Source organism: Ruditapes philippinarum, unplaced genomic scaffold (assembly GCF_026571515.1).
Source record: "Ruditapes philippinarum isolate M1 unplaced genomic scaffold, ASM2657151v2 ctg1678_1_1_1_1, whole genome shotgun sequence".
Classification (NCBI taxonomy): Eukaryota; Metazoa; Mollusca; class Bivalvia; order Venerida; family Veneridae; genus Ruditapes; species Ruditapes philippinarum.
This window is the reverse complement of record NW_026861405.1, coordinates 206,409-232,642: the sequence shown is the minus strand read 5'-3', so window position 1 is coordinate 232,642 and position 26,234 is coordinate 206,409. Positions and strand designations below refer to the sequence as shown.

The window sequence follows — 26,234 nt, the reverse complement described above, 5'->3', positions numbered from 1 at the left end:
AGATATTGCTTTGAAACTTTTAATGCTATTTCACATCATTACCCCCATCTGTACGCAAGAGAAGGTAACTCTGTCAAGGATTTGTTTTAAAAATTAAGGCCTTTTATCGACTTAGAATCTTGGTTAAGTTTTTAGTACCAGTCCACTTTTTGACTGAACTGTTTGAGATATTAATTTGAAAGTTGGAATACTTGTTTACAATCATGATTCCCAAACATGTCCAGGAGAAGGTAATTCTGTCAAAGATTTTATTTGAATTATGGCCCTTAACTGTCAATGTTTTGTATTATAGGCAAGCACTAAAAAAGTCGAGCGCGCTGTCTTACGGACAGCTCTTGTTTATTTTTAACTTTCATACCAAATCAAATTTTATTCTGGTAAAATAAGTCCACTCTAAAGACAAAAAGTTTATATTTGTAAAAAAAAAAACGTAAATGTATACTGTATAGGAAGCGTTTAGCGGAATGAATAGGAAAATCGCTTACAGCTTCACACAGTGTGTAAGAGATTCATCCGATCGATAATTATTTTAGCAAATATCTTCAAAAGGGGGCAAATTGAAGATCGATATTTAAAGATTTAATGTTGATTGAATAATAAAGGAACAATTCATTCACATGTTTGGCTTGGAAACTGAGAATTTTTGCGAAATTTTAGGGTTTCTGGCGAAGTGAAATTGCCGATGTTCGGGATCAATTTTCTGATAAAATCTAAATATCAAAGAAAAGCGTATGTGTATTTTGGTTTGTTGCCCTGGAATTTCGGCACAAATCTCAAATTCTTAATACTCTTATAGAACGTTTTTGCAGGCATGAAACGAAAGCAAAATTTTGCCTAGAAAATGCCGAAAATATTCGACAATAATTCAAAATTACACTCATTTGTAATTTGAGAAAACAGTCTTTAAACTTGCGGCGTAAATAGTCAATATTTTTATCCTTTTGTCGGTAAAATTTGCTAATTTCCAATTAACTGTTGATCAAATATATCTCGCGTTATATCTGTTAATTACACCTACAGCGCGTGTACATACATTAGTCTGATCTCTATTGAGTGATAATGATCGAAAGCGTTATCGCTGATTGGCTAATCGCTTCACGGGTCGATGTGCATAGGAACGCCTACCTATAGACTGACACGCGCGGACCAATTTGTGTATTAGTGGTTGTAAACAATCGGCAATGTTTATGCGTCCCCAGGCAAAATTAAGCGTACGTGGAATCCTTGCTCTGAAATATTTGCGTCCAGCTGTAATAAACATGCGTACCGGGACGCCGAAATAAGCGTCCCCGAGAACCCTGTGTTCCCTATTTGATTGGTTCTTAATTTGAAATTTCCCTAAAATTATGAATGGTTTTGTTCATATTAAAAGATGGACAAGTCCATTTAAGATATATAGATGGATTAAGAAAACATACACAGGTCTAAAGAGCTGCATTGTGTCAGTTTTGTATCTAAATGTTATATACTGTATATAATACATTTTGTATTACTATACATTACAGACAAACTCGAGATTATCATGTAAAATAGAGAGATTAGAAAGACAGCTGGAGAATTCTAGAGAGAAGGAAATAGACCTTAGACTGAAGAAAAATGAACTATCTGACATCAGGTAAAGTACATTATTTTATGAAACCTGACAGGTAAGCTTAGTGGGACTAGTATATGACAGTTCTGTGTAATAATGATACTGTCATATTTGTACTTCATAAAGGGAAATCAACAAGAATTATTTCTAATAATATACCATGGTCTCTAAATCTGCCTTTAAACAATTCAGTTAAATACTAAAAACATCTCAAACCCTTAATTCTAATGGCTATTAAAATTGATTTATGCCTGTTTGCACATCCTGGCCTGGCTAAATTTTAAAATTTGATATTAAAATCTCTTGAATTACCAGTTGACCGTTTCAATTTTAAGCAGTGCAAATCCATAACTTAGTAATAAATCAAGTAGGATAAATTTATAAGTTTGTAATCAGCAGTCAAAATTATTCATTGTCTTTATTTTACAGGATAAAGCTAGCTGAAGAAAGGGTTACAGATATTGAGAAAGAGAAGATAACTCTGTCAGAGAAAGTGAAATCACTGACAGCTGACCTTAATGACCTTAAAGGGAAACAGACTGATCTTGATGTGAAGGCTCAGACTACAAACACCAAGTTAATGACGGAAAATCTTGACTTGAAACTTAAACTGGACGATGTGAACAGATCCACAGAAAAATTAGAAAAACAGATAACTAAATGTGAAAGACATATCTCTGAATTAGAGGAGGACATTGAGAATAAGAATAAAGAAATAGCAACATTAAAAGTGATTAAAATTGAGAAAACTGATTTAGAACGAAGAGTATCTGATTTAGAATTTGAATCAAAGCAGAAAAATGAAAAGTTGAAGAAGAGTGTTGAAAAAGATTTACAGATATCTAAGTTAGAAAGAGAGAAAGAGAATTTGAATACAAGGTTGAGCAGTTTAGAGAAAGAATTACGTGAGATGAAGAATAAAGAAGCATCGGGTAGAAGAGGGTCAAAGTTAGAGAACATAGAAGACTTGAGACAAGAGAAGAATTATCTTGAGACTCGAGTTTCATCATTACAGAGACAGCTTGACACAGCAGATAAGAAAATAAGTGAGCTTCAACAGAAACTTAGTGAGGTTTCTCTTTCTAAAGACAAAATTCAAGGTATGGTTAACTGAAATTTTTTAATTCTGCTTGAATCAGATAAGATTGGCACAACCTCAACATACATATCATAGCTTTATTGGCCTCTGTAGTTGGCTGAAAAAGTAGTCCTAGCTCAAATTTAATATACTGGCACCTGTATATGTTTGAAAATTAATAATTTATTACTTTTCCAAATGTTGCAATAGTGAAAAACTAAATGTGCTTGGTATATTAAAATATGGTTTAATTTCTTAAAACCCAACTTCAGTGTGCATGAAATAGAATTTTTCCAATTTGAAAAGATTCTTGTCATTGCAAAGTTGTTATGTGTGAGGAGGGATTACAATGCTGCTTTGAGATTGATCCTGACAGCCAAGAAACAATATTAGCTGAGTTAATTCGTAATTACATTTGTACCCTGTAGAAGTGAAAAATTAATAAAAAAATATATGATATAAGGACAGTTTGTAACAAGATATATTTTATGGTCCTTGTACAGTGAAATAATTTGGTTTACAGGTCTGGAGAGTGATGTTAAAAGGTTACAAGAAGAGAAGTTGTCAATACAAGAGGAACTAAGGAATGAAAAGCTAGAAACTGAGAGAAAGTTGAAATCTCAAACCAATCAAAGAAGAGATGTACAAGATGCTGAAAACAAGCTGGACAAGGTAAATAGCAAGAGTGAAAAATCTATATGTATCTGTCCTTTGATATATATTATGTTAAGGTACAGTTATATTGTAAAGCAGACAATCGCAGTTTTCTGTTATTTTGTTGTCTCATGTCTGCATATGTTGTTAAGTTATAACAATTCACAACAAGAACTGCCTTTAGTATAATACATGCGTCTGTCTTATGAAGATATTTGTCATTGAAGTTTTTTAATGTGCAAGGTTATTGTTTGATTGAAATTTTGACATTTTGTTATCTGTTTTTTTATGCTGAATTTATCAACTTTTGGTCATATCTCAACAGTGGATTCACCAAACAGGCTTTCCGTGATAACTAATCAGTAATTACCAATTTCTTGACAACTGACTGACTAATACGCTCACATTTAGTAATGTTTATAAGTATATAACTCTTTTTTTTCTATTTGAACTTTGCTATATTTAAAGGAGCGTGAGAAATACAATACATTGTTAGGAGAGTTGAGAAAAGAGCTGTCAGAATCTAATTTGTCATTGAGTGAAGCTAGATCATTACTGTCAGCCACCCAGAGACAGGAGAAACAAACTAGAGAGTCATTAGAGGGAGATATACGTGAACTACAACAGAGGATCTTTACTCTAGAGGTTAACTTACGTTCATTTTCTTCTTTACAGTCACTTTAAAGTTATATTTTATGAAGGAAAAAACTTGAAAAATCTTCCTCTCTCTCAAAGCACAAGGCTTAGAACTAAGATATGTTTTTTGTAGCATTATTTAGTTAACTTCTATTTAGTTTGCTAAAATCAAGACCTCAGGGTCATTTTAATTACATTGAATTGTATAGAAAATTAATCTTTAAAATCCTCCCATCAGAATCTACAATGCTTAGAGCTTAGATACTTGGTATACAGTACCCCTAGTGGTCCCCAGTAAAAGATAATGATTTTAAAACATTCCAAAGAGTCAAATCGTGCCATATGTAAGTAAAATAGACTTATGTTTGAAAACACATTAAAATCCTTTTTTTGTATAAATCTTCTTTGATAGATATACCATACTTAAACAGCAGTAATGTTCACTCTTACTAAATGTTTAGCCTGTTGGTGACAACAGATTTTACAAATGGGCAGATAAAGGTCAGATGGTATACGTGATGATAGTCTGCACTGTTCACTATTCTGTCAGTACATATCTAGATATTTTCTCTAAAAAGGTTACTACTGGTTTTGTCCAGATTTAAAGATGAATACCAGATTGAAAGATAAACAAGTTAGATATGTAGCATGGTTAGTGTTTAGAGTAACAATCATAAAGTAAGCTCTGATATCTATTTTTTCAGAAGGAGAGAGGACTTCATGAAGATAAACTAGAGGGGGAAAGAAAACTGTCACATATGGTATGATTTCCCTATTTCCTTTTTATGCCCCAGCCATGATAATGGTGGTAACCTTATGTTTGTGTGTGAATGTATGTTAAATATCGAAAGACAACACCACAATTACAGGTCTAAGGTGAAAAATAAGTCTTTTTCTGTCCAATCCTCAACTGACAATTCTAAATAGGTTTAAAATTATTGTGCAGAAAGTTTAACCATCACGAAACATTGCACTGAAAACAAGAATCAGATCTTTAACTCCACATCTTAGGTCAGGTCCATAACTGCAGGTCATCATTGTAAGTCACTTTCGAAGGCCAAAATTGTGTATTTTTAAGGGTGTGTGTGGGGTGTCTTTCATGACTAGATTTATGATTTTTTACAAATGATCATTATATCAATGGGACTGTATTCATAAGTCAAATCACTACCTCAAAATGGGACCTTATTCTTAGCCAATTAACTACCTCAAAGTTCAGGGTCTGGTAATTAAAATGACATGTTTTTCAAGTGGGCTGCATGACATAAACAGTTTCTTCTATGAGCAATTCCACCTACATTTTTCAAAGAGCTTGAAGTAAACTTTCACAGTCATAAGGTGCCTTGATGTCTGGCGTTATGACTTTTGTAGGTGTTTTTTTTGTTGATTTGTTGTTGTTTTATTATCTCATTAGATCAAATTAACTGAAAAAGTACATCAGACTTACAAGTTTAATCTGTTGGTTTTAGTCAGCTTTGTTTTTTTTTCAGGAGCAAGAAGAGTTACAGAATCTAAAGTCCCAAAATGAATGTCTTCTTAAAAAGTGCAAGGTAAGATTGGATGATTGTATATACATGTATGTTATAATTGATGAGGATTGAACCAATATATAATTTTGTCTTCATTGATAAGTGCTGAAAGTAACTGGAAGTAGCTACGTTGCCTGACATAAGTGTTGATATTATTTTAGTCCCGTGTGACCTAGTTGAATGTTGATAATGTTTCAGGACTTGGAGGAGAAAGCATCAAGTACTCAGAGAGAAGTAACGGCAAATCTGATGGCTAAAAAATTGTTGAAAGACAGTTTAACACAGAAAGAACATGACTTACAAGTGGAAACACAGGTAATGTTTGTTATAAAGTAAAGGAATGGTTTTGTCAGAATGTTGTTATTGTCTCCCATGTAAGTAAAAGGAATATTCTTATATGCACAGGGTTTCTGACAATTCTGAAGGAATTAATCTATTCTTATGGTAAGAAAGCTAGTATTGTGATAATTTATGTTGTTTTTAAATATCTTATGTTCTTTTTTTTTTCTTTTTTTTTAAATGCCTCTTATGATGTGACGTACAATGTGATATGTGTTTATTACATGCATTTCGGTGGTTTATAGAAATATATCAGTGATATAAAACTGGTAATTTCACTGTTTGAAACAGTGAAATTACCACTTTGATAATTTCACTGTTTTGAATGTAAGCCCCTTATGTTGTTTCAGTGAAATATCAGCGTGCACAGTACTGGGTACCAGCTTAATTATAATGACGTAACGTCAAAAATGACGTCACGTTGTATTATTATTTGGCGCGCTTTTCATTCAGTATTAGGTTTTTAAATGTCTTTTTAAAACATTTCTTTGCATGTAATAAAAAGAAAATTTGTTTAGTTCAGTGTAAGATCGAAATATATTTCACCTTGTGAACACCAAAAGTTCATATTTCACTCGTGGCTGCGCCACTTGTGAAATATACCTTTTGGTGCTCACTCGGTGAAATATATTCGGATCTCTCACTGAACTAAACAAATATCCTCTATTTATTCTTGATATTGATAAAGCAACATTGATTATAGTGTTGATTTTAATTTTAGTTATACCATTCTTTACTTTACTATCCAAAATAAGTTTCGATATCTCTTAGTTTTTTTGTTTGTTTTTTTTTTGGTTTTTCCCATGTCAATTAATGTTTTTTCGTGTTTTAGAAAGTTGAGAAGTTACGAGGAATTTGTAGCGAACTTGAGGCTCAGATAAAGGACCTTGAGGCTATACAATCTGAATTTGATAACCAGCAAGCAGAGTGGAATAAAACAAGACAGACATATGAGCAAGCCCTGGAGGAGAGGGAGAATGACCTTGATGGGGCCACACAAAGGTTAAATGTCCTTAAACAATTTAGGTTTGTCATCTAACATTACCATTATAATTACCTTAATAATTGCTTCATCAAATGTATAGTAAGACTATGATCTTGTTACTATTTTAGAACTGCTGTATAATCAAAATATTTTATATTAACAATAAACAGTTCCACATTCAAAATAGGGCAAGTCCATTTAACAAATTAAATATTTACTTTGTTCATGAATTTATGTAAAGTCATAAAAGTCAAGTTATTATCCCTGCAGCACAATTGATTTTGACATGCAAAACTTAATTTAGCTGTTTATTTGCTTTTAAGGATATCAACACAAAACTTGGAATACTTGTTTTTCATTACAAGACACAGTTGTTAGACAAGGGACATTATCTTGAAAGCTAAATTTTTTGAGTTATGCTCCTTTTTAACTTAAAGTTTTTTTTCGAAATCATTAATTATGTAAAATAATTTCATAATTAAGGTATCAATATGAAATTAGGAACACTTGATTTTCATGACAAGGCAAATTTGAAAGACAAAGGGGCATTATCTTGAAAGCAGTATTTTTAGGAGTTATATCTCCTTTTAAATTGAAATATTTTTAAATGTTGGTTAGTGAAAGAAAATTTAAAAAAACAGTCAAACATACTGTGCATATTCCTTGCATCTTTAATATTCATAATCAAAAAGCTGCTCATCTTATTGAGAAGTGAAAGCAATATCACTCTGAATTTTGATTTCTTTTTAGTTGTTGCCCTTGCAAGCATTAACACTGCTTGTTGCTTTTGTGATAAAGCCCTTATAATTGATGTAAGGGAAATGAAGATGACTGTGTTTCCTCCAGTCAGTATATAATTGAGTTTTTACAGGAAACATACATACCATTTGTATGATTACACAACATGCTATAGAGGTTATCAACATGTATTTTACAGGCAGAATTCTCAGGAAGCTGCCCAGTCAGTGAAACAACAACTACAAACAGTCAAAGATAAACACAAGAGTGACCTTAGTGCCCTAAACAAACAGATATCAGTGCTACATAAAGATTTACAGAGAAATAACACAAGGGTAACTGTTCTTTTCTATTATTGAAATTCCTGGGAATTTTGAATTCTTTTTATTTTATTTACATTATTTTATTTTATTATTTTTATGTCTTAGACTGGACAAGAATACTTATAATGTAGTAGTTATACATTTTTATACGCCCGTTTGAAAAACGGGACGTATTATGGAACGCCCCTGGCGGGCGGGCGGGCGGGCGGTCGGCGGGCGGGCGGCGGCGTCCAATTTTTGTCCGGAGCATATCTCCTACATGTATGGAGGGATTTTAATGAAACTTCATATAAATGTTCACCACTATGAGGAGCAGTGTCGCGCACATGAACCAGGTCTCTAGGTCAAAGGTCAAGGTCACACTTAGAGCTCATTGAAAAATGCTTGTCCGGAGCAAAACTTCCACATGTATAGAGGGATTTCAATATTACTTTGCACAAATGTTCACCATTGTGAGGCGGAGTGTCGCGTGCAAGATTCAGGTCCTTGCGGCCAAGGTCAAGGTCACACATAGAGGTCAAAGTTCAGATAAAAATATGAAGATGTGTATATGGACCATTTAGTCATCATTTATTGAGGGATTGTAACACAAATGGTCATTATCAAGACTATGGCTGTGATACATATAATTTAGGTCAATATATACAAGGTCAAGGTCACTAAAGATGATGAAATATCCAGATTTTGTAAATAGAATTTAATCAAAGGGAGACACCAAAGTTATTACTTTGTTCATAAATGACTTACACAATTACTCCCCTTGATCTATTTTCTAAAAATAGAATTTAATCAAAGGGCATGAAATAATCCTCTTTCTTGGACTTGAGTATGTTGTAAAGAATGTAACATTTATTTACACATGTTTCATTCATTGGTCAAGATACTTAACTGTGATAACTATGGTGTTCTGTAGACTTGGTATTTGTTCATAAAGATCATACAGTAATTACCTTATCAAATGTAAATACTTTCTCATAGAAATTTAATTATATTTTAATTTTCAAGTAAATATCAGTTCAGCTCATTCAAAGATTAAGAATTGTAATGAAATGTATTTCCCTAGAATAAAATCTTAAATCAGAATTTTTTAGTTATTAAATTACATGTACTTTTTATACGCCCGTTTAAAAAAAGATAAAAATATGAAGATGTGTATAGGGACGATTTAATCATCATTTATTGAGGGATTGTAACACAAATGGTCATTACAATGACTACCGCTGTGACACATGTACTTTAGGTCAATATATGCAAGGTCAAGGTCACTAAAGATGGTGAAATATCCAGATTTTGTCTGGAGCATATATCCTACATGTATGGAAGAATTTTTATAATACTTTATGGAAATGCTCACCACCATGATATGTATTGCTCCATGCATGATCCAGGTCTCCAGGTCAAAGGTCAAGGTCACACTTAGAGCTCATTGAAAAACGCTTGTCCGGAGCAAAACTTCTACATTCATAGGGGGTTTTCAATATAACTTGGCACAAATGTTCACCATTGTGAGGCTGAGTGTCGCATGCAAAATTCAGATCCCTGCGACCAAAGTCAAGGTTACACATAGAGGTCAAAGTTCAGATAAAAATTTGAAGATAGTTATAGGGACCATTTAGTCATCATTTATTGATGGATTGTAGCACAAATGGTAACTATCATGACTACAGGTGTTACACATTTAATTTAGGTTAATATTTGCAAGGTCAAGGTCACTGGAGATGATTAAATATCCAGATGTTGTCCGGAGCATATTTTCTACATGCATGGAGGAATTTTAATGTTACTTTTATAGAATTGTTCACCACCATGAGATGTAGTGCCCTGCACATAAACCAAGTCTCTAGGTCAAAGGTGAAGGTCACAGTTAGAGCTCATAGAAAAACACTTGTCTGGAGCAAAACTTCTACATGCATAGAGGGATTTCAATATAATTTGGCACAAATGTTCATCATTGTGAGGCTGAGTGCCGTGCATAAAATTCAGGTCCCTGCGACCAAGGTCAAGGTCACACATTCTGTGCATATCTTCCCTATTGATTTGTTTTAAGGTTCATTTAACAACACAGTGCCAAGAATAAAAACTTGCTTGCTAGATAACACTTATCCATAATGCCCCCATCTCCATCTAAAGCTTTTTCGTAAACGGGCGTATTTTGTGACTATGGCACCCTTGTTGACAAATGTATTAAATAGACACATGAAGTTTGTTTGGTCTTACAAATTACAAGACCAAACAAACTTCTGTTGAATCTATTCAATACATGTGTTTGAAATGTTTTTCATTTGTATAATTTATAATGTATCATTTTTTTTCTGCACTTCGTATTGTACCGCCAAAAAGTTACCTATTGATGAACATGTGTATGTTTTTGCAAAAAAATGTTTGATTGGACTGGCCTATTTATTTTAGTATAATGTATTTGACCAGTTTCTCTTCTAACTATAATGATTTTATGATGAACTTTACTGGTAGATGTCAGATCTGGAGTCCCAGAATTCCAAGTTACAGATGATTTTGGAGCAACAGAAAACTATCATAGAGAATGATGCTACAGAGAAAAGGAGGCTTAAAGAAGAGGTGAGTTTATTCTGTCAATCAAAAACAGTAGCTTTACTTTAGTTCAAACATATTTTATTGCAGCACATACAGTAAAATATCATACGAATGATAAGTATATAACAAAAAGCAGATGGGTTAGGCAACAAGTTCTAGCAACATTAAATAAAGCCTTTCTCAACAAAATTTTTAAATTATTTTAATCAGTTGAAGCAAAAAAAGGCCAATGTAACTTAAAAATTAAACAATAACTTTGTTAGCCTATGAATGATCAAACAAACAAACAAATGATAAACATACAGAATATAAATACAGGTTAATGATGTTGGTTTTTTTTGTTGTTGTTTTTACAGATCAGTAAAATTCTAACAGAGAATCAAGAGACTAAAACAAAGAACATTAAACTACGTCAGAATCTTGAGGAAGCTGTTGATAAACTCGAGATTATATTCGGAGAGAAAATTGATCTCGAAAACTTCACTGAAACTTTGCAGGTATGTCATTCTCATGTTTCTTAAATCTTTTACATGTAGTTAATTTGCTGGTACTATCTATGTAAATAGTCTCATGTTACTTATGTTTTAAGTCTAGATAAATCATGGGAAGTTCAAAAATATAGTCTGAATTTATTATTGGTCGGGTTGCACTGGTGCAAATCCGGGTTATAGTATGGTGAATGTCGGGCATCGGGCGGGCGGGGAAAATATTTTCTTAACAGTTTTCTCAGCAACTACTTATTACAGCCTCTTGATATTTGGCATACAGCATAGACACATGGTCCCATACCGTGTGATTTGATTTCAGGTCTGTCGCTCATCCACTTCCTGTTTATCCACTTAGTTAAATTAGTTAAATTTTTCGACATTAATGGTCAAAGGTAGGAAATTTTCGTAACAGTTTTCTCAGCAACTACTTATCACAGCCTCTTGATATTTGGCATACAGCATAGATACATGGTCCCATACCGTGAGATTTGATTTCAGGTCTGTCGCTCATCCACTTCCTGTTTATCCACTTAGTTAAATTTTTCAACATTAATGGTCAATGGTAGGAAATTTTCGTAACAGTTTTCTCAGCAATTACTTATCACAGCCTCTTGATATTTGGCATACAGCATTGACACATGGTCCCAAACCATGGGATTCGATTTAAGGTGTGTAGCTCATCCAGTTCCTGTTTACCCACTTAATTAAATTTTCGACATTAATGGGTCAATGTTAAATTTTTTCGTAACATCACAGCCTCATGATATTTGGTGTACAATGCAACCCGGCCTTTTCTGTCTTTGACACTGTTTTGCCTTTTAACATATGAATGATTTATCAATATTGTTAAGATTTTTTATCATGAAATAGGACTAGATCAGTTCCTGTATACTTGAATGTGCCTTGTTTATTTCATATACAATATTGTGTTGCTTTTGTGTTGAATTCATTGATCATTTAGGAACAAGTAGAATTAGATATAATTCACAAGCTCTGTCAATTTTTTTCACACATAGACCTGTATATACTTCCTTTTATTTTATCAATTTATATAAGAATAGTGTATTTACAAAAAAAATAAACAAACAAATAACCTGTCAATGTTTTTATGAGCAGGGTCTACATTTCTTGGAGAAGTACAGGTTTGAGAGTACTATAGATCAGCAGATGAAGTTGATAGATTATCTACAAGATCTCTGGCAAGATAGTGTTAACAAGAAAAAGAAGGTGCGTAATTTGAACCTTTCTTGCTTTATATACATGACAATTTAAATCTGTTACATCTTTGTTTAAAAATGCCATTCTTAGAATGAGATATAAAAAGTTTTTCTATAACTATAGTAAATGCACTAAATTATTCTCTGTTTACTAGGTAAGTAATGCAGCACACTAATTAACATCAGATTTCAGTATGTTTCTTAGACATTGCTAGGCTCAAAGTAAAAGCTTATGCTTATCATATTTGTTGATGAATTCAAAGAAGAAAAACTAAAATTGTATGTTTTGTAGTAAGAACAAAATTATTTGAAATATAATACTTAGGATTGTTTTTATATTTACTTTTCAATAAAAACACATACATGTATAAAAGTAATTTGTTGCTTTAAATGGTTCTGAATTGTTACATCAATTTTAAGACACCAGTGAAAGATGGAAGTATGAGGGTAAGATAAACAATATGATAGAAAAGACAAATTTACCATGAACCCTTCCTGCAGGTTATCACATCATATAAATATACCTAACTTTAGATAACTTGTTCACTTGTTACTCCTATAGATGCCTCTTGGGGCGGTAAAAAAGTTTATACACTAGTATACAGCCAGTCTAGTCTGATTACACCAGTTAAAGCCAGTCTGATCAGATTTTCCACTGTTGCCTGATTGATTTATATCAAATAGTTATTGAAATGGTTCGTGTTTTCTATGGACTGTTCTAAATTATAATGATGTCACTAATTAAGCTGGATAATGTCTGCAGGAAGGTTATTTTGTTTCTTGTATATTCCCAGGAACAGAACATATATTGCTGTGGTGTTTGGGTGCTTGGCTTTAATCAATATTATATACAGCTTTATATGCAGAAAAAAATATTCTATTAACTATACATATAATTTTTATAATATCAGGGCATAAAAAACACTAATATGTGTATGTGAGTATATACAATAATAGTTGTACAGGGTTGTGTCATAATTGGTTATAGGATTGAGTTATCCACAGTAGCATTTATTACATTTTCACTGAAACCAGGAAATATTTTCTGAAAATCTATTTTTTAGGCAGAAAAAAACAGACAATATTCTCTGATATTTACCTGTAATTTTTTTAAAAAGTTAATGTCTTGGCCAATCAAAGGAAGGCATTTCAAAGTTATTTATAGATTATACATTATAATAAAATGATACATTAAGCCATTTGTAATAAATAACTTTGAATAATTAATAATGGCATGTAGTTGCTTTTGTCAATATGCTGTGAAATGCTTTTTATGTTATATGTAATAAAACACAAAGTATTTTTTCAAATTTATAATAATTTGCTATATTACTACTGTTAAAGAAGTACAATATGTATAATGTTAGTTGATGTACTTTAAAAAAAGTTAATACTAGAGTTATTTGCAGGGTATTTCATGTTATTTTTTTAGTTCTTTTCTATGAAGCAACTGTTTTCTATGAAACTCAATCTGTTTTTAATAATTTGTATTGGCTGATTCAGGAAGGGGTTTTTATTAAGAATTTGAATTAAATGTATCAGGAGGGTTTGTTATTAAAAATTTGATTTCAATGTTTTGGAGAAGGTTTGTTATTGGAATATTTCTATTTTATGTTTCAGTGAGGGTTTGTTATTGAAATTTTTGTATTTAATGTTTTAGAGAGGGTTTGTTATTGAAATATTTGTATTTTATGTTTCAGGGAGGGAAGTTTTTTGGCAAAGGTAAGGAAGGAATGCCAAACATGGCAATAATGGGAGATTTACAGGGAGCTCTGGATCAGGAATGTAAGAAGAGTAAACAACTACAGGAACAAATGGACAGACTGAGGAGTGAAAACTTTGCTCAAGCTAATGAATGTAAGGCCTTCTTTTCTTACCACACTGAATATCTTAAATGGATTCGTCCATCATTCAATTGTCAAAAACCATTTATAACAAGCTTACGTTCTGAAATGTTGCTGAATCTATGTAAGCACAGCTTGATGTTAGAAGGATATAAGCCTCTTTTAAGTTGGGGAGAATTAAATGCAAGAATTGTGGAACCTAATTTCAAAAGTCCTTAAAAAGTCTTTGACTACCGTATAAGTACTTTTTTCTGCGGGAACTTTATTTCTGCTATTTCTGCGGTTCATAACGACACCGCAGATTTAAAAACAGCAGAAAATTAAGCCTTTTGCTATGTCTACATGTATGTCGGAATATGTCAACTGCCTGTATTGTATAATGACATTACAATGTACAGTTATCAGCTTTTGTAGATGGGAATTTTTCTTTATGTAGACGTCATGAATAAAATATTAGAAAAAAAGTTACTTTACTTGTTCTTTTTGTTTTAAAAAATATCATGTTTGTATGATTTTCACTCACCCTAAGCTTGATTTATTTTAAAATAAAACTATTATACTTTGACGGGGGCAACAAACATACCCTTTTGTATTTGTACAATATATTGTGTCTACGTGCGATTTTACCATACTTTATTTTCACACTTCATTTTTATACACATGCAGTATTACAATTAATTGTTGTCATTGCACATTGTTGATTTTTGTTAATTAACGCTTATATACCGATACATGGTGATTACGATAAACACACATTATAAGTCGTCTGCATGTTTACCGGAAGTAATGAACATGTAACATCAACAAATCTTGAAATGTTGTATGTTTGTGTCGGTTAAAACAATTTTGTAAAAATATCTTAATTAAAACGCAGAAATAAAAAAACTTCAATGTGAGAATGATGACACCGCAGAAATAAGATACGCAGAAATTTAAAACCCCTTATTTTAACCAAAATCGCAGAATATTAAGCCAGCAGAAATAAGTACTTATACGGTATCTTCCTTCAGTTTCTGTACAAATCATGTCAAAGTCTTGTCTACAAATGCCTTAGTCTGTGGCCATGTAAGGATGGAGTGTTTTTAATGTTATTGATACAGCTACAAATTGACATCATCTATAGGTAAAAAGAGAAGCTGTTGTTATATTGCCTCTCTTTGGATTCATAAAATATTCAGATACAAGAATATTACAAAATAGTGTCATGGAATTAGGGAAGTAGATAACTGTTTATGTTTTTTATTATTATATGAAATACTTGTTTTTCAGTATTGAAGGTTAAGAGTGCTCTAAGAGAGAAGATGGTATCTGACCCAGGGAATATGACTCCTAACATAAAGGCAGCTGTACAAGTGCTCATACAGTCCCCATCCAGTCAGAGCAACCCGGCCAACTCCCTGCTCACACCCAGTGTTAAAAAGACAAGTCGTCTGCTTACTGTACCTGCTCCCACCCCCAAGAGAATGCACCATAAGATACCACATAGGTTTGTGAATGGTCTGAATACACGTGCAACAAAGTGTAGTGTGTGCCTAGGCAGTGTACCGTTTGTAAAACAGGCAGCAAAATGTCAAGGTTAGTACAAACTTAAATTACTATTACATATTTAAATTATTTTAACATATAGAAATTTCATATGTCATAAATATTTGAATGTAGATTCAAGCATTCTAGATACTGTTACAATATTATATAATGGATAAACTAACAATCTAAGATCTTACTTTGCAGAGTGTTCCATGGTTTGTCATCCCAAGTGTGTCACCTCAGTACAGGAGACTTGTGGTCTACCTACAGAGTATATCCGTCATTTTACATCTATCATGGACAAGGGATCACCCATGCCCAAGGACAGTCAAGTGGCATCACCTGGTATTGATGATGAAGATGATGATGTTTTTAGATTGAAAGGATGGCTCAAAGTTCCCAAAAAGTGAGTTCCCCTTATTAATATTTTTTGCAACTCTTAATAGATTTTGACAGAGTTATGCTCTTTCCTTACTATGTTGTCCTTTGCACCCAAAATTATTTCTACATGTAATTTCTAATCTTTTTATATATATTTTTTGCCACAAATGTTATTCTCCCCATCATTTGGGGGAGGGAGGGGAGTATGAATTACTTTCAGCGATTGTTCAAGTTTTTTTTATAGCTTTTATTGGTTACCAAGGGTTTCAGGTATTAATAGGCTTAAATTATGATTAACACAAATATTAGCAGCTGGCATTCAAAGTGTCTGCAATTTGAGTTATATTTTCATTATTCATTGTCACCATAGTTGTTATGAAAGGACTCTAATAATTGATCATTTCAGTAAGTACATATTGTAGACTTCTAGTTCAAAGTTAGAACAATATCTATTAAAATCTTCTTACCACTGTGCTTCTACCACATTTTACAAACATGATCCCATATGTAATGATTTGAAAGAGAAAAATATCAGTAGAAATCTTATATAGCCTAGGAACTCATGTTCAGAGTATATAAAGAAGGAATCATTTCAATGTGTATTGTTTAGAATCTTCATTTAAATATTTATTAGTACAGTCATGAAAATTAGGATTAGAGTTTAAAGTTAAGCCATGGTAAGAAAGGTAGAAATTTTCAATGTAAATTGGGAAATTTTACTGGCCTAATAGATTTTCACCGACATGCTTGTGCTATTTTTGACCACAGATTTTACAAATATTTTCAGGAACGGTAAACAGCCTGGCTGGGAGCGTCGTTGGTGTAAGATGGAGGGAAATATATTGTTGATGTTTAACACTGACTATGATGCCAACCCTGTAGATACATTTGACCTAAACCCAGCAGAGACTGATGTTACTATACATAGTGCTATCAGTGCAGCAGAACTTCCCAGCACAGCTTCCACAGACTTACCATATGCATTCAGGCTAGAACATGAACCACTGACAACATGCTGGCCTGGAAGGTAATTTATATATATTTTTATTTTATCTGGAGAAAATCAATTGATGTTTATATTATATTATTCAGGAATCTATTAAACAGTCACATTTACTTTGCTGTATGTTGTACATTACATAAACCAAATACAATTGTTATGTTGTCGCTTTTTTGTTTCATACACTTGGCTTTGACTTTCTCTGCTTGTAATTTTAAAAAATTTAAAATATCCCCATTTTGTAAAACCAAATATTTTACAATGTTTGTTAAAGGTACATGTAAACTATGTTATCTTTGTTATTATAGATTTTAAATAGTGTTCTGTTTTTGATAATTTTCAGTCTACAAGATTTAGTCATCATATAATGAATGACATTGTTTATTCCAGGGTGTTATATTTGATGGCATTATAAATTTCAGGGTGTTATATTTGATGGCATTATAAATTTCAGGGTGTTATATTTAATGGCATCACGGTTCACAGAGAAACAGAGATGGGTAGCTTGTCTTGAAGGTGCCATCAGAAACTTACAGAAAGATGATAGTGTTCATAGAAGAGTAAGAATATTTCTACTGTTTCATCTTTTACTATGTTTATCAGGTAACCCACTCTGACATGTACATTGATAAACAAATACATTGTGTATATCAGTGTTTTCTTTATCTACATGTATCTGATGTTTATAAAGGTGTCAGTGTCTACCTGTCAAACTACTGTGCTACTTCAGACACTGACATTTAATTCGAAATGTCTGATACCCCACCCAGGCACATACTTACTGTAGATACACTGGCATGACACACTATCACGTCACAATATACTGACTTAAGACACATTGACATAATGCCCTACCCAGTAATATTATAGTAAAAGAAAGCACAATGGCATGACACCCCACCCAGTCATATACTGACTGTAGGCACAATGACATAATACCCCACCCGGTCATATTACAGTGAAAGAAAGTATATCGTGACATGACACCCAATTCAGCCCCATGATACTGACCTCAGGCACATTGACACAGTCTTATACTGACTGTACATTGTATAAGCTGCATATGAAAAAAAATATTGTGAAATTTTCATGGCTAAAATGGGGTGTGGAAATCCTATGCCAGACTTATGTGACTTGGGAATTTTTGCTTGTGGAAGAGTAAAATTCTTGTCTGTAGACAAGTAGATATGTGAGGCAAAAAAATGCGAACTACTGTATTTTTATCCTATAATAAATGGGAACATTAAATCTTCCAATTTTGTTAAATGATTTTGAACACAGATTAACAACAAATTTAAATTGAAATAATTTTTGTGGGTTTTTTCTTTTTATTCAGAAAATCCAGATGACAAGTTTGTTAGATCTGGCTGGTGACAAAAGATTAGAGCTGAACTGTTCTCTCTTACTTAGTAAACAGGTATACTATGATTATATTTTTGTCAAAATTTCATATCGTTATCAAAAAACTGAATATAATATTATAAAATACGAAAAAATATATTCTTCTACTTTGTCAAGATTTACCAGTGTACATGTAATTGAAACTTGAATGCACTCCTGCAGATTTCATTGAAGTTTTGTTATGGTTGAATATTAAAACAGCATGAAAAGTTGTGTATTAACTTGTTGTTTATATTTGATTACAGCTAACACTTCTTGGAGCAGATGAGGGACTATATGCCATAAATGTACATCGTGATCCTCCAGTTATCACTAAACTTAACCAGTTTGACAGTGTTTATCAGCTCAAATTTATCCCACAGCTCAGTCTCATAGTTGCTATTACAGGTATGTATTGTACCATAAGAGCTTGGTCTAGTAGTTGTGGCTAGTCAAACATACATATGAGCCGCGTCAAGACAAAACCAACATAATGGGTTTGCGACCAGCATGGATTCAGACCAGCCTGCGCTTCCGCGCAGTCTGATCAGGATCCATGCTGTTCGCTATCAGTTTCTCTACTTGTTATAGGGTTTTTAAGCGAACAGCATGGATCCTGATCAGACTGCGCGAATGCGCAGGCTGGTCTGGATCCATGCCTGTCGCAAACCCATTATGTTGGTTTTGTCATGACGCGGCTCACATATTTATTTACCTAAAATTGTCATACATAAAATTCAATAATGCATGTTACAATACAATTAACAGTTTATTAGACTACAGTGAATACATTGATAAAAGACAACAACAGCTTACAGTTTCAATATTTTGAAAACTAATTTATGTTTAATATGTGAATTATTTCAATTTTTACATGAATGTATGTTGATTTTTTTTAAGCCGCCCAAAATAATGATAAGACATGAAAGAATATTAAAAATCTACCAAAACTATTAGAAATGGCTGTTTTGAATTGAAATAAGTTTTTTTTGTAGAATTGGAAGCCTAAGTTGGTCTTATGTTGACAGTTAACTTAAAGGATATTCATTTATATGCGTTGAAATAGAAATTTGTTCTAGAAATTTTATCAAGTGTTTTTTTTTACAAAGATGATTTGTTGTTTTCTTTAGGAAAAGAGCGTAAAGTTCTGACAATAGACAAGAAGTTAATACAGCTAAGGTTAGGTCAGTCTACCGGTGAGGCGACACAGCCAGTGCCTCACAATGTTGTAGAGGATATTGTTGGATGTACAGTGTTAGACTGTGGTACATATAATGATGCTGTATACATGTGTGCTGGAATGACAGATAAAATACTTGTGATGAAGTATAACACTGATCTTAGAATGTTCTGTGTTCGAAAGGTAAAATGACTTTCTAATTATTATTTACCAAATATTTTCTGCAGATTGGTCCTCTGTAGAGCAGTAACCACTTTAAAACAAGTGTTTCAGTTCTTCCAAAAGTTATATTTTCCAACAAATTTTACCTCTCTCCAGCTACTTCACTCAAGTACAACCAAAAATATTTGTCACCCAAAGGGTGTTGCTTTGTAGAGGTGGTATTGTAACAACAACATTTTTTTGTACTACTGTTGAACAGCAATAGAACTTGTTTATTGTATTCAACATTTTGTCACAGCTATATAGCTTGCCTTGCATTCATCTCAATTATTATGATGAAATATTTATCAGTGTCTATCTATTGACTACGATAGTATAACTATATTACATGTGTTACAGGAGTTGACTATAGATGAACCATGTAGTTGTGTATGTATGGCTGACAGTTTTGCTATAGTTGGTACAGACAGATTCTACAAGGTCAACTTAGATCATCCCAGTTTAACAGGTATGTTCACACTTTGTTTGGTTGATCAAACATGTCTACATATGCAGCTTGTGTTGTGATATAAAAAATATTTTACTTAACCTTAACCAGTCAGTTTGCATTTTGAGTTGTCTGTCCACATGGCAAAAGTTATCTGGAGTACCTACTATCTGTTGTGAACTGGACTACTGTAGTTTCTAATTAAAAGTTCTTATCTCTTATTGTTGTAAGACTTAATATGTTGACATTGAAGTTGACATAGAAAAAATGTATGATGAAATTATATTGTAACTTTCTGTTATATACAAAATGTTGGTCTGTTTATATTTCAATAAGTCTTCATAGCCAAGAGTTGTTTCAAATCACTTGCCTCTTACCACAGTTTATTTAAAGTGCTGACAGGCATTGTGAATTGTTTCTGTAGACCACCTTCTAGCGTACACAAGCTAAATGATTCTATCTTGTGTCTTGCATAATGCAGGGAAGGGCACCTGAGCCTTCTTTCATCACTGGTAAAACTGAAAAGTCCCCATATGAACTTAACAGTGTCAGTGTGATGTAAATTCTAACCACAACTAAAATAGGTACCCCTGTCTTATCAGCTTTCCGTCATATATGCAAGTAATATGGTATTGTGTTTATTTCAGAGTTTGTAGACAAGAGGGATAACACTCTAGCATTTGCAGCATTTGGTGCTGCCACTCACCATAGTTACCCCCTAGCTGTTGTTCAAGTCTCTCCAGAAGGCCTGCCATTAGAATATCTCCTCTGTTTCCATGGTAATCATTTCACTTTCTGTTCATAAATGTTAAATACGAGAATAGTATCAAATGCATCATTATATTTAAAGAAAACATTTTGTTGGCTGTTTGTCTTCTGCCAATAATATTATGAAACAACATCTGCTCTATCGATTTACCAAATGTGGGATGTTCCCAAACTTTTTTTCAAAAGGTTTCAGTCTATTGCATATCTGGGTCACAGGAGGAATAAATATGATTTATAAGTGCAATCTTTAGTAAATCTTCATCAAGCAAGGTCAGATATTTGATGTGTAGCACTGACACCTTGGAGTTGGTGTTTCTCATAGGGGAAGATCAAATTTATGTTTGACATGTATTCAGTTTGACAAGATAGAGTTACTACATGTATTGGTATCGGAGTTACTACAGGTGTTGGTATCATATATAATTACCTACATTTATTAATGTATTTATATATAAATATATTCTATGTCAGAGTTTGGAGTATATGTGGACTGTAAAGGACGACGAAGTCGACCAGCTGACATGAAATGGAGTTGTCTCCCTCTATCTTTAGGTTTGTATATCTTAGTTTTCTACATCATTGTGTGTTTACACAGTCAATAGTATATAACTTGATCTTCCAACATGGGTGTGTAGACCAGCCATAGGTCCAGATTGGTGGTGTAAGTTAAAGCTTAAGTAAGTAAAGATTTGAAGAAAATAAAACCATGAAAATGATACCATTTTCATTATTTTGATAAACAAATATCTCATAGTTATAGTGGTCAATTCAGTTCTAAATACCCATATTTAAGGAGTACAAGTTCATTACACAGTTACAGAAGAATTTTTGCTTAAAGTCTTTATGATGTTGTTTTTCTAAAAAATATATAATATCACAGATTGTTATAAATTATAACTTGTATTATGTTTAAATTACAGCATATAGAGAACCATTCCTGTATGTGACATACTTTCACAGTATACAGGCAATTACTGTCCCTGCTAGTAAAGAGGAGATCAGGTTTGTTTTATATACATGTATATACTAATTGTCTTAAATTGCCTTACAGTAAATGATTTATAAAAAGCTGTTTAAGCAAAGTGTCTGGATTACAATTTATGTAATTTGGCTACAACCAATGATGAAATTTTAACTGTGTAATTTTGCATGCTGGGAAAATTGTTTTATGCTTTATTTTTTAATTTTCCAATTTTCACGAAATAAAAAGATAATTGTACTATTAGTAATAGTAGACATTTTATACTGGATGCCTTATTTACAAATGTCAAGGCATTCTGAACCAAAATTACTAGTAGAGAAAAAAACCTTAAAGCTGCATGTCTCAAAAGTATTTCAAGAAAATCAAACTTGAAATAAAAATGTTTAGTACAGAGTATGTTAATGTACAGATTAAAAAATTGATAAAATTTTCAAAACTTTTATGTAAATTAGCATAAATCTGGAGACATGCTGTTTTAAATGTCTCAAAACTGCTCAAATATGAGTTTTTTAGATCATAAACCAGCCTATAATTGACCTCAGTTATTTATAGTGAAAAGTGCCTTTAATGTTTTCAATGTGTTCATTCAGTGGTTTGTATTTATAAATTCATCATTTCATACATTGTATGCACATTATGTTGTAGAGGGAAGCAGACGTCAGTTGATCTGACATGTCCCAGATATCTGGGTTCCTCACTGGAGCCCGGCTCAGTGTATGTAGCCTCCAGTAGTGGTATGACAACAGAGCTTCTCAGCTTGAAGGGCAAAGATGGAACTTTCATAGAACCCCTGGGCAAGGAAAATAAACCAAGGTAAGAATTGTGTTTGAATTTGATAAGGCTCATTGTGGTTAAAGAAATTATAATATTTGTTTATTTTAATTTATTGATTAACATTTCAATTATTAATGCAAAATCTGAAATAGTAATTAAACTGGTGTAGGATCATTTGATTACCTTTTACTACCTAGTTAAATGTATAGAGGTTATTGAATAAGTGTTGATTTGATACTTAATTTAATGAACAAGTTGAATAAAGTCATATTATGCGAGCCTCCTGCGTCGTGGTTTATCTAATTAATACATGTTAAAATCAATATGAAATGACAATAGATGAACGATTCCTTTTATCATCGGATTTATAAAGTTAAATAAACATCTAAAACAGCAAATTTATTGTTAGAGCATGATTTTTAGCTTGTCATTTTGTCAAAGATAAAGAATTATTATGATCACTATGACGTTGTCATTGTTGTCAACATGTCATAGTGCAATAACTTATGTAGCCCATTGCTCAAGTGTTTTTAATATTATTCAAACATAAAAGGTATCAACATGAAACTTGGAATTCTTGCTAACCAGGCCCAGTGTTGGCTGCTATACCTTAATGCCTACATGTACTACAAGGTGTAGTTGTTAGACAAGGGGCATAATTCTAATATTTTAATAAATATTTATGCCCCTTTTTAACTTAGAATTTTTATCTTACGAGGGTGCAGTGCTCTTGTTTATATTTTGAATTATTTTCCCATTATTGTACACGAATTACGTTTTATTTACAGTGTACGAGCTAGCATGAGGAAAGCATCATCAAGTCAGAAGAGATCAAGTCCATCTAAAGTCGGAACATATTCATCAGCAAAATACAAATCACCAAGAATGTGTCGACGATTGTCGTTGACGTCTATAGACAGTAACAGTAGTATGTCATCTACTTCCACAGTGTCTAGTTATGGAAGTGCACAAACTGATGTGTGAATGGACTAACATTGTTGTTGGTCATGTAACCTACCATCATTATGTGTATTAAACAATCTAGATTACACATCAAAAATTCATTCATTTAATGTGTACATTGTGAAATCCTGTGTTAAAACAAGTGCTGTTATCTAAATAAGATAGTAGATACTAAATTGGTACATGGATTTCTTAAATGGTTTTTCTATGTAGTCCAAAACTTCGAGCAATAACTCGAGTATTGAAAAAACATTTAATTTTGCATGGCATTTTATAATAAATATTAATTACTGGACGTCTAGAATTTTTTTTTTTTTTTTTTTTACATTTAATTTTGCATGGCATTTTATAATAAATATTAATTACTGGAAGTCTAGAATTTTAATTTATTCATGTTGTAAAGGCTGCTGGCATAAATATTTATGTATTCATCTTTAATACTTTTATATTGTTATTTTTTATCACTTAGATATAATCGTATTAGGGATTTTAGATATAATTTTAGGACAACATAGGTACCATACTGAACTAAGGTTATGGTTTTGAATTTCAAACTGGTTAGATTATATGAACATGTAGGCCAGCCTAGCTCAAGCACCCATTACTTTATTGTCTGGTTAGACTGAATAAACATGTAGGCCAGCCTGGCTCTAGCAGCCAACACTGAATGCAGTTATACTGGTGAACATGTAGATCGGCCTAGCTCTAGCACCCAAAAATAAAAGGTTTGGTTAGACTACATAAACATGAAGGCTGGCCCAGTTCTTTACTGGGGGCAATATCATATCATTTACTTCATCATCTGTTAAATGATAACTTTAGAATACTTCCACAGATGCTATTTTTTTCTTTGAAAACTATTATTTTGTACAACTGGTCTTGTTTTTTTTGTCCTCTCTTGCTTTTTCAGTTCATGTTTGTCATTTAATTTATAAATGATTACGTATCTTCATTTCATCTATCTATATATACTGGTATTTTTGTTTCTGGATGTTTGACTGTATTATTGTGTCTATGGTAAAATATTGTGCAGCTTTTTATTCACTATTAAAACATCTAAACCAATCCTCGGACTTATTTATGGTTTTAGTAGATGTCAATCGAGTTTTAGGGAATTGTACCTTAAAAGAGCATCAACCTTATCATGCCCATTTTACAAGTCACCGAAATTGATTTAATTACAAGAAGAGCATGCTTAAGTGTTCAGTTATTATAAGATTTATAGGGACTAAATTCAATCCTCGTCTCATGGAAACTGTAAATTTTATTTTATACGTATTCAAATAAGTTGATGTTTTTGGACCCGTTCTGTGTGGAAAAGTAGCTTTAAAAATCTCTTCTTCGAAACTTTTGGGTTCGAATCCATGTAAAGAAGTTTTCCAGCTGGCTTAAAAAACTTCAGTGGTTCTAAATGATGCACGAAGGGAGATCTCCCAAAACCAATGAAGCTGGAAAGTCCGCTTGACCTAGGAGAATAAAGCCTTAGATCTATTTATCACATACCCGTGCCGTGCATATATTTTGACGTGACGTCATTTGCGTTATACAAACAAAGTGTAAAGACGCGTTATACTGTAGGGGCGTCAATGAAAAATGACTCTTTTTCAATTTTTAGCTCACCTGTCACAAAGTGACAGGGTTAGCTTTTGTGATCGCTTTTCGTCCGTCCGTCCGTAAACTTTTACTTTAAATGACATCTCCTCATAAACCACTAAGCCAATTTCATCCAAACTTCACAGGAATGTTCCTTTGGTGGTCACCTTAAAAAAATTGTTCAAAGGATTTAATTCCATGCAGAACTCTGGTTGCCATGGCAACCGAAAGAAAAAACTTTAAATAGCTTCTTTTAAAAAACCATAAGAGCTAGAGCTAAGATATTTGGCATGAAACATCTTCTAGTGAGTGTCTACCAAGTTTGTTCAAATAAAAGCCCTGGGGTCAAAATTGGCCTTGCCCCTGGGGGTCATTGATTTTCTCTATATGCATATAGTAAAAACTTAAAAAATCTTCTTTTAAAGAACCCAAAGAGCTAGAGCTAAGATATTTAGCATGAAACATGTTCTAATGGGTGTCTACCAAGTTTGTTCAAATAAAAGCCCTGGGGTCAAAATTGGCCCCGCCCCGGGGGGTCATTGATTTTCCCTATATGCATATAGTAAAAACTTAAAAAATCTTCTTTTAAAGAACTCAAAGAGCTATGGCTAAGATATTGAGCATCAAACATGTTCTAATATGTGTCTACCAAGTTTGTTCAAATAAAAGCCCTGGGGTCAAAATTGGCCCCGCCCCAGGGGGTCATTGATTTTCCATATATGCATATAGTAAAAACTTAAAAAATCTTCTTTTAAAGAACCCAAAGAGTTAGAGCTAAGATATTTAGCATGAAACATGTTCTAATAAGTGTCTACCAAGTTTGTTCAAATAAAAGCCCTGGGGTCCAAATTGGCCCCGCCCCGGGGGGTCATTGATTTTCCCTATATGCATATAGTAAAAACTTAAAAAATCTTCTTTTAAAGAACCCAAAGAGCTAGAGCTAAGATATTTAGCATGAAACATGTTCTAATAAGTGTCTACCAAGTTTGTTCAAATAAAAGCCCTGGGGTCAAAATTGGCACCGCCCCGGGGGTCATTGATTTTCCTTATATGTGTATAGCA

The 26,234-nt window shown here is 32.7% G+C and overlaps 1 protein-coding gene across 1 annotated transcript in view; it reads left to right on the top strand.

Annotated features, from left to right (window-relative positions):
* Positions 1 to 23,871, top strand: part of LOC132715512 (citron Rho-interacting kinase-like) — a 41,744-nt gene extending 17,873 nt beyond the window's left edge. Inside the window, exons 18-44 of the mRNA XM_060698518.1 lie at positions 1,506 to 1,615; positions 2,021 to 2,691; positions 3,193 to 3,341; positions 3,792 to 3,968; positions 4,664 to 4,720; positions 5,450 to 5,509; positions 5,687 to 5,803; positions 6,660 to 6,853; positions 7,750 to 7,885; positions 10,346 to 10,450; positions 10,783 to 10,923; positions 12,031 to 12,141; positions 12,552 to 12,578; positions 13,832 to 13,988; positions 15,245 to 15,550; positions 15,707 to 15,908; positions 16,671 to 16,910; positions 17,338 to 17,443; positions 18,220 to 18,300; positions 18,530 to 18,671; positions 19,394 to 19,626; positions 20,005 to 20,113; positions 20,740 to 20,871; positions 21,332 to 21,412; positions 21,781 to 21,862; positions 22,488 to 22,655; positions 23,405 to 23,871. Of these exons, the coding sequence (XP_060554501.1) occupies positions 1,506 to 1,615; positions 2,021 to 2,691; positions 3,193 to 3,341; positions 3,792 to 3,968; positions 4,664 to 4,720; positions 5,450 to 5,509; positions 5,687 to 5,803; positions 6,660 to 6,853; positions 7,750 to 7,885; positions 10,346 to 10,450; positions 10,783 to 10,923; positions 12,031 to 12,141; positions 12,552 to 12,578; positions 13,832 to 13,988; positions 15,245 to 15,550; positions 15,707 to 15,908; positions 16,671 to 16,910; positions 17,338 to 17,443; positions 18,220 to 18,300; positions 18,530 to 18,671; positions 19,394 to 19,626; positions 20,005 to 20,113; positions 20,740 to 20,871; positions 21,332 to 21,412; positions 21,781 to 21,862; positions 22,488 to 22,655; positions 23,405 to 23,600 (4,290 nt within the window). The 3' untranslated portion in view covers positions 23,601 to 23,871. The remainder of the gene's footprint in view (positions 1 to 1,505; positions 1,616 to 2,020; positions 2,692 to 3,192; positions 3,342 to 3,791; positions 3,969 to 4,663; positions 4,721 to 5,449; positions 5,510 to 5,686; positions 5,804 to 6,659; positions 6,854 to 7,749; positions 7,886 to 10,345; positions 10,451 to 10,782; positions 10,924 to 12,030; positions 12,142 to 12,551; positions 12,579 to 13,831; positions 13,989 to 15,244; positions 15,551 to 15,706; positions 15,909 to 16,670; positions 16,911 to 17,337; positions 17,444 to 18,219; positions 18,301 to 18,529; positions 18,672 to 19,393; positions 19,627 to 20,004; positions 20,114 to 20,739; positions 20,872 to 21,331; positions 21,413 to 21,780; positions 21,863 to 22,487; positions 22,656 to 23,404) is intronic.
* The last annotated feature ends 2,363 nt before the right edge of the window (positions 23,872 to 26,234 follow it).